Source organism: Carassius gibelio, chromosome A3 (genome assembly GCF_023724105.1).
Source record: "Carassius gibelio isolate Cgi1373 ecotype wild population from Czech Republic chromosome A3, carGib1.2-hapl.c, whole genome shotgun sequence".
Lineage (NCBI taxonomy): Eukaryota > Metazoa > Chordata > Actinopteri > Cypriniformes > Cyprinidae > Carassius > Carassius gibelio.
The window spans coordinates 2,655,451-2,664,989 of record NC_068373.1 but is presented as its reverse complement, the minus strand read 5'-3'; the positions used below and the strand labels follow the sequence as shown (position 1 = coordinate 2,664,989).

The window sequence follows — 9,539 nt, the reverse complement described above, 5'->3', positions numbered from 1 at the left end:
ACAGCACGTCTCTAATATATATATATATATATATATATATAAAACGAACAATGCCACGGTATGAAAATATTTCCATGTTTTCTTTTCTTTCTTGTACAATGATATCAGATTTAGGGTAATGCAAAATTATAACCACTTAACAGACTGCAAGCAATCCCCAAATGAATGTGTGCAGATGAACACATCCAGAAGTCTCATTCAGCTCCGATTTTCAGACACCCTCTGAGCCTCAGAGCAAACTCAGGTGTCCGACAAGCCAGGCATTGTCTTTTCAAGAGAAAGCTGTTTGATAAAATCATTTACAGTGCACTGGCACAAAGACAGAGATTGACCTCCTCTGGGTCTCTCATAATACATGTAGTTTAATACATACATAACAATCACGTTTAAAGTGAATTATGTGCTTTTCATAAACAGTCATCTGTCAGTTTCTGACAGAAAAACCTTTAGGTGCATAGAGGCCTTTATTATCATCATCCTAGACTCACCGGTCATGCTAGACTTAATAAATGTAATGTAATACTGTCATATTAGAATAATTTCTGAAGATCACGTGACACTGAAGACTGGAGTAATGATGCTGAAAATACAGCTGTGCATCACAGACATACATTACATATATATTCAAATAGGAACCAAAATTTGTAAATATTAAAAATATTTCTGAGTATTACTGATTTTGCTGTATTTTGGGTCAAATAAATGCAGGCTTGATGAGCAGAAGAGACTTCTTCAAAAAACACTGAAACTCATACTGTTCAGAAACAGTAAGTGGTCCACTTTCACTCTCACTAGTTTCTTAAGTGGAGTCCACCAACGAGAGTCAGCGGGAGGAGTGACTGCGCGCGCCTGTGGAGGAGCGGCGGACAGCGCGAGCGCACCAGAGCGCGTGCACACAGCGGTCATGACGGACGAGCCCGAGAGGTCCAGCGCAGAGCCGCCGTCCCCGAGCAGCTCCAGGTCCGCAGAGGAGTCCGACTCTGACGCGCCTCCGTCTCCCGCTGGATCCACCGGCCACGCGTCGCTCATCCTCCCGGGAATGGACGAGGACGAGCAATTCCCGGTGTGCATCAGGGACGCGGTGTCTCAGGTGCTGAAGGGTTATGACTGGTCTTTAGTGCCCATGCCTGTGCGGGTGAACGGCGCGCACAAGAGCAAGCCGCACGTCAAGAGACCCATGAACGCGTTTATGGTGTGGGCTCAAGCCGCGCGCAGGAAACTGGCGGATCAGTATCCACACCTGCACAACGCCGAGCTCAGCAAGACCCTCGGGAAACTCTGGAGGTGAGGGCCACTGGCTTTTATTACAACACATACATTACTATTAACAATGCATTTGAATATTACTACCAGAAAAACCTAGACGCAAGCATTCAAATAAATAAATGCATAAAATGATGTGTATGGAGGTAAAGTCAAATTCTTAAAACACAAAAAAAATAAAAAATGTTAGCCTGAATACACTGTAAGTCGCTTTGGATAAAAGCGTCTCCTAAATGCATTATTTATTTTATTTATTATTACTTGTGAAATTAGTGTAATATTATTTCCAGAGTTTACCTAGAGTAAATATGTATACTTTGTGTAAAGTGTATGTTGTTAATCTATATCTGTTGGACTAAAATCAGTTATATTTTTGTGTAACTCGATCATATTTTGTGTGTAAATAATAAACACATTCAGTGGACACATGATCCTATCCCCCTCTCCTCTGCAGTTGGTTTCAAACATTGAGTGCATTGCTAAATTACCAATGGTCACTCCACAGGCTGCTGACGGAGAACGAAAAGAGACCGTTTGTGGAGGAGGCTGAAAGACTGCGAGTCCAGCACAAGAAAGATCACCCGGATTACAAATACCAGCCGAGGCGACGAAAGAGTGTGAAGCCCGGTCAGGGCGAGTCTGAGCTGAGCCATCACGTGTATAAAGCTGAAGCTGGGCTGGGGAGACTGACGGCTCCAGTCACTGAACACACAGGTCAGACGCGTTCACACACATCTGTGTGGGACGATACAGGAGCGTAGCCATCTTTCAGTAGTGAGGGGGACAGAGATCACACACACACACACACACATATAACATTACAATATAACATTTCTGTAATCTATAGCCCACAAGACAACAATTTTTGAACAGTAAGATTTTTCATGTTAATTAATTTATTACAGTTTTCCTGTGGCACTAGAGTGCACTACAATGTAGAGTATTGCATTTGCAGCACAAAAGGTTGTGGGTTCAAATCCTAGGAAACACGTTAGGTAAAAAAATTAAATGTTATTAAAAGTCTTATTTAGTGTTTTTTTTTCTTCCAAATGCATAAATGTAAATGTTAATATATCTGTGATGTGCAGCTGTATTTTCAGCATCATTCCTCCAGTCTTCAGTGTCACATGATCTTCCAGAATAATATGATGATTTACTGATTATCAATATTTAAAACATGAGTACATTTTTTTTCTGCATTCTTTGTTGAATAAAAGGATCCACAGATCAGCATTTACGTGAAATAAAAAGCTTTTGCAACATTATAGTATAAGTTCAGTATAGTCAGTTTAATAGTTCTTTTTTGGAAATGAAATTATAGAAATTATTACTTTTATTTAGCAAGGATCATTTAAATTGATCAAAAGTGATCATAAAGACATCATTTTACAAAAGATTAATATTTTAGATAAATGCTGTTCTTCTGAACTTTCTATTCCTCAAAGAAACCTGAAAAAATTCTACTCTGCTGTTTTCAACATTATCATTTTCAGTTATCAGTTCATTATCAGTTTTTTTTTTAAATAGGCTTGTAAAATATTTCAAAATGTTACTGTTTTTGCAGTACTTTATGATCAAATAAACACAGGCTTGGTGAACAGAAGAGACAAAAAACATTAACATGCTTACGGTTCAAAAACTTTTGACTGGTGGTGTATACTTCTAGCTGTTAATTGGCTTAGAAATCTGAAACTGCGGGACAATAACATATAATAATGATTTGTTTATATTCTACAAACACTGTTTATCACATGATAAGGCAGAATAGTTTCTATACTGCAATAAATGAAATGTCAATTGCAACTTAATTGTTCATATACTTTATTTATCACCTGCTGGACATGACTTGAAAAACCATATTGTCGCAATCATATGTTTAATGTCTTCGTGTTTCCAAAAGTTTCTGTTTTTCTGTGAAAACATTGTTTTATTACAGCGATAGGTGGACGCTTTTGTCCATATTAGGAGTCTCCTGGTATGACTTTCTGCTCGAGCTTCGAGTGTGAATGAAACACACACCTCAGGAGAGTTTGGTGCTCTGTGATGTTCATCTCGACTTCTGGGTCTGAATAAAACACCAGATCATGTGCAGACTATCCCGTCTCTTTGAGTGTACATCTCTTATTTATTCACACCAGGTCTTGAAAACATCTATGCGAACCAACTGGACCGAAACAGTGCGGGGGACGAATTTCCGTGATATCAAAAGTGGGGGGACACGTCCCCTGTGTTCCCCATGTAATCTACGCCTCTGGGACACTATATAACCCAAACCTAATAGCTGGTTTATTATCATCCTCAGGTCAGCCTCATGGACCCCCGACACCCCCTACAACACCCAAAACAGACATCCATCACGGAGGAAAGCAGGATCCCAAGCATGAAGGACGACGCCTGCAGGACGGCACGCGACAGAACATCGACTTCAGCAACCTGGACATCTCCGAGCTCAGCACAGACGTCATCAGCAACATGGAGAGCTTCGACGTGCACGAGTTCGACCAGTACTTGCCTCTGAGCGCCGATGGCTCGTACCCTGCGAGCAGCGGGGCGTCCTGGAGCCGCAAGGGGCCCGTGGCGTCCTCGTCTCCTGGCTCCAGCGACGGGAGCCAGCACAGAGCTCACATTAAGACTGAGCAGCTGAGCCCGAGTCACTACAGCGAGCCGTCGGCCGAGTACGGCGTGTACGGAGCTCACGCATGCGCCGCCTCGTTCCCCAGCTCTCCGTGTGACTACACAGACTACTACAGCTACCCCTCCAGTCTCCACCAGCGCCCATACCTCCACTCCTCACGCAGGCCGTACAGCCTGTCCGTCCCGCCGGCCCACAGTCCCTCCACCAGCTGGGATCCTCCGGTGTACAGCACGCTCTCCAGACCCTGAGGACATCGCTGTCTGCGGTGGAGAGACTCTGTGAGGACTGCGCCGCTCCAGGATCTCGGAGAACACCGACCCGTCAATATTCAGTGCAGCCAGAGTCGATCTGCATTGAGCCTTCTTTTTACACACAACCTGTTCATTTTTAATTTGCTGTTCCTTATGTATTTATGTTGTGTTGTGGTTTGTTTCTGTTTTAAAGTACTCACAAAAGCTGAAAGGGTGGAGGGCTGAAATGAGCCGCGTTGTTTTTAACATTCCAACCAACTCACTGAAAAATAATGACATTAATCGTTAGTGATTGTTTTTTATTGTTATTTTCCTGATTCGTCGTTTTAGTGAGCACTTTAACATGCGGAAAGCTCCAGCTCATTAACAGTTGTGTTTTTAACCCCGCCAGTCATTGGTCACGTGTGTGTTGTCATCGGCTGTCTTGATTTCTGAAGTGTGATCTGTTGAACATCTGAATTAGCTTTTAGGCTGTGAAACACAAACACACAAAACAGTGTTTACTCTACATTGTTTCATTCTTATGTGGGATTTAAAACTGACTTGGCTGTGAATCTGCACTTTTGTTAACAGGTTCATTCTTACAAAGCGCTAACAGTAATTGCTGGCAATATTTGTGGAAAAATACATTTTATAACTGCAACATTAAACTGTCTAAACTAGATACTGTTGCTCTTCAATCTGAATTTCCAAAAAAAAGTTGCATTTTAATTGTGTTGGTGCTTTTTTTTTTTTTTTTTACTTTTATTTTATTTTTTATTACTCCGGGTGAAATAGTTAATTTTTTCCAAGTTCAGTGAAATAATGATGTTTTATGTATGTGGCATCACTAAAACACACGTCATGGTTTACTTTGGGAACTAATGGGTCTCTGTTGACATCGTCTTACATCTGCAGGCTGTCCGTGCCATGATTCTGTCATTCTCCCACCATATCTTGCTGGGATAACATTTTACTTACAATTGTACAAGACATAAACAAGGACTTGGGGTTTGGAGATTGGCTGAATGATGAACCGCACTGATGCGTGTTAATTACTGCAGTGTGGTTCATTTCAAGCAGCTGAATCGATGAATAGCAAACTTGTTTTCCTCGCAAGCTTCTCTCATTTGTGAACATGGCTCTAAGATGCATTTGAAGTGCATATGAATTATCAACATACTGCAGAGCTACAATTGAATACTCCCAGTCCTCACTGTTTTAGTGCCATGTTTTAATTGAATTTTCGCTCCAGTATAACTGTTCTTCAGTCGTACATGGTATAGTCACACATGGAAGTCACACATGGAAGCTGTTTGTCAGGACAGAAACTGCGATGGGAGAAGCATGGAGATGTTTGTGAGGGGCGTCCGGGGCTGTACTCTGCTGGGCTGAGTTTCAAAGCGCTGGTCTGGTTTTCCTGCCAAGCCTTCCAGAGAGGAAACCACAGAACGGCTGAATTTCAATGACCTATTCTATTATGTGCTCTATAGGACTCTATTGTCTCTCTTTCTCCGGGAAGTAAGAAAAGAATTAATTGGACAGAAAATGCAGGGGCAGGACAACTGACAGTCATTAGGAGGGATGTGAATGGATCTTTCCCCGTACTGTACGCTTTAACAGGAATACAGCCTGATCACCAGTGTGGCAATTGGGAAAAGTTCAGCTCATAATCCTGACAACAGAGATGATAATAATAAAACTGATCATTAATGGGCAGATGGGATGTGGGTGGCTTTGGGAAGACTTGTTTTCTCTGTTAAACTCTCGTTTCCTCTTGCGTTGGCAGATAGTTTGAGGAGGAACTCTTAAGAGAGAGCAGACGTGACTCAAGCACATGAAATAAAGACACATTTAGAAATCGTTACTGAGTGCATCTGCATAGTGAAACTCCAGTGATGGATAACACACACACACACACCCCATTTCAAAAGCTTTCATCATTTATATACAGTTACTTATAAATACTATAAAGAGAATACTATCTGCATACTAACCTTTTATTTTGATTTATTGCTTCCATAATTTTCAATCAAAATGTCTTTAAGTGGACTAAATACATGAAGTCCTGTGTATGTTCCCATTCAGAAGCTCGTTGCTTTCACCAGAAGGTCCAGTAAAGAAATTGTTCACTCTAAAGGGAAATTTACTCCAAAATATCCAAAATGGAGATCTTTTTTTTTTTTTAAATCTAAACAGGTTTGTAGAAATGCAGCACTGTATCAGTGTGTCATCAACGGATGCTCTGCAGTGAATGGGTGCCGTCAGAATGAGAGTCTGATAAAAACATCACAATAATCCACAGCACTCCAGTCCATCAGTGAACATCTGGAGAAGACAAAACCTGAAACACATCCAGCATTAAGATGATTTTAACTCAAACACATAGAGACTATAATCCATAATAACACTTCCTCCAGTGAAAAAGTGTTCTGGACTGAATCAGGAGAGAAATCTGCACAGATCAAGCCACGTTTAAACGGATATGAGGCTGGATTCTGATGTGAGAGATGGACTTTTTCACCGGAGGAAGTGTATTTATGGATTTTGGCAAGGACAGTTTAAACTTAAAACGCCTTAATGAATAACTTCACAAGACATCTTTGTGTATCATTGTGATGTTTGATCAGCTGTTTGGACTCTGATGGCACCCATTCACTGGTAAATATGTGGACTAAAAACATGTCAAAAGCTTTCTTCAAGATTTATGTTCGGATCAGAGCAAATACTGGATTATATTTTTGCAAAAATAGTCTTTATGTGAAAAGTCAATAAAATATCCCTGCACTCAAAAAAATAATAAAAAAAATAATAATATTGTTTTGTTTGCATGTACCTGGTATTTATTAGATTATGGGGACCATATCTCCCCACAGGTATAGAGATTTTGATGAAACAAGCTTATAAATCATACAGAATTAAGTGTTTGAAAATGCCTGAAATTTATATGAGGGTAGGGTAAGGGGATAGAAAATACAGTTTGTACAGTATAAAAAACCATTACGCCTATAAAGAGTTTCCATAAAACATGGAAACCAGTGTGTGTGTGTGTGTGTGTGTGTGTGTGTGTGTGTGTGTGTGTGTGTTGTTTTAGGAGAAGCCTGGTGGATTTGTTATGATCTTGAGGAACTCAGGACTGAATTAACTTTCTCTGTCTGATGCCACTGGCTGGATTTCATGTAGTTTAGTGCTTCTGCTTAGAATTATTACTCAAAACAACAACAGAGAATATAAGCCTCACTAAACATCAGTGTATTTGTCATAAGTTTTAGCAACAATTCTTAAATCTTGTCATTCAAAATAAGGGCAGTCGCTGATGTAATCATACTCATGATATATGGAAAGAGCTTCTAAGATGATTCTCTGATCACAACTGAAAAAAACTTAATGCTCAATTAATGCAATGCAGTTGATTGTGTCCTTTTGTCTCCTGTTTCCTACTTTATCAGTTTCTATATGTTTTGATCAACATGACATAATCATTTCATTGCACAAGCCATTCAATGCAACATGATTGAACCAAATTTATAATCTTAAAGCATATTTTCCATGCAAAGTTCTGTCATGAAACTCTAATCTGACATTATGACATCATCACATGCTCAAACATTCAGTACTTGGCTAGTGCTGCTGTAGCAGTGCGCTTCAGAAACCCTCCACCTTCCCCAGCTCCACCTGTACAGATCTGCACCAGGGGGACTCATGCATGCTATACATTTAACGTCAATATTTTTTAAATCATACAGTCCAGTGTTTTGATGAAAAAAGAAACCACTACCTCATTATACTGATTCAGTTCAGTGATTCGTGTGAAGGATAAAGAGAAGATTGGTCAGGAGGTGTGCATCTATTGTTCAGACCTCCATCAGTGTCTAGGACTGCTGTCTCTGCTCCTGGAGAGATGTGTGTGGGAGGAACATTGGCTCACAGAACAAAGACAGAGAGATCTGAGAGAGTAAAAGCAGTCTCTCCTCTCTCTTGCACTCCAGCCAGGGTTTGGCTCACAAACACACAGAAAGTGTAAGCCTTGATCACGCTTGGCACAACATGGGATTTAACACTCTCTCTTAGACATTTGAGTTTGATAACAGATTACCAAAGCAACTGGCAGCTATTTTAAAGAAAGAAAACAGGTTTGTTAGAAAAAGACGTTGGTTCCATATTCCTAGGATCTGTGTGTAACGTAAGGAGGAACATCTGATATTAATGCTCCTATATTCATCTCAGAGACTGGCTGCTGCAGGAACCTTTCTGAGAGACACTAAAATCATCATGGATTAGAAAACTGGAACAAAAACATTAAATCCATCTCCTCTTGTATTTTATGCTGTATTATTGAGACGGACACTGTGAGGCACAACTGTGCAGTTAATATGAGACCACATAATCAAGTAAACACCCAGTGCCCTCACTGCAGTGCTGAGATGTTATGCCATAGCTTGTCTCTTTCTTCATAGGGAAATATAATATCTGGTGGAAAATGAATAATTTATTTATTATGAATGTTGTTACCCCCCCACACACACACACAAAACACACACGTGAAGAGACCTTCGCTCTGTTTGTGTGTATTTTACTCACTTAAATCCATTCAATTCTACTGGAGAATACATTTTGTTCGAAAAGCCTTTTCAGACCCCTTCACCATTTGTTCTCCCTGCTTTCCTGCTGGATGCTGGACAACAACAGCTTTACTGAGATTTCAACTGTATTTACATCACACGAGTGAGAGAGAAGCAAACAAAGTAAAGGGCTGACACCAGACCCAACATAATTTAGCACGTTTTGAGCAGGCTTTAGCTACTTCCCATTGAAGGTGGTTGGCAACAGTTGGTGACCTACAGCTGTAAGCCAAGCTAGAACCAGTCTGAGCTTTAGAGGCTGAGGAAGAGGTGTGGAGCTCAGGGAAAGTGTTGAAGTGAGCTTCTTTCAGCTGTCAGCAGACTTCTCTTACAGCCTGTCAGGTACCTCACTGACATACTCTACATTATAAACCAGACAAACATCTCCATACATGACATGGTAGCCTCTGTCTCGCACTGGTTCATTTATATAGAGTGAAGGAAATTCTATAAAAACAGCCTTGTGTTTGTTCATTTCACTTAGAATGTATTGATTTACAGCAGAATTCAATATTCGAAAGCAAGTGTGATATTGTTTTAATACAACAGTTTTTGGTAACACTTTAAAATAATGGTCCGTTGTTAATAAGTAACTACGCAGGAAGTAATAGGTAGTACTACATTAACACTTAACTTAATACTATTAACTAATATAGAAGCAAGATTAACTAAGCAGTAAGTAATAGCTCATTTAGGACATAGGTAGTTCCTTATTAGTTATTTGATAATTACTAAAGAAAAATATCGTCATTGAGAACTACTTTGGAACTATGGCCAACTAATGAAGAA

At 40.2% G+C, this 9,539-nt stretch overlaps 1 protein-coding gene across 1 annotated transcript; it reads left to right on the top strand.

The window, feature by feature from the left end:
- Nucleotides 1–811: 811 nt before the first annotated feature.
- Nucleotides 812–4,813, top strand: LOC127943721 (transcription factor Sox-8-like). The gene is made up of 3 exons (XM_052539940.1): nucleotides 812–1,284; nucleotides 1,769–1,977; nucleotides 3,566–4,813. The coding sequence occupies exons 1-3, from the start codon at nucleotides 905–907 to the stop codon at nucleotides 4,144–4,146; spliced, it is 1,170 nt and encodes a 389-aa protein (XP_052395900.1). The 5' UTR covers nucleotides 812–904; the 3' UTR covers nucleotides 4,147–4,813.
- The last annotated feature ends 4,726 nt before the right edge of the window (nucleotides 4,814–9,539 follow it).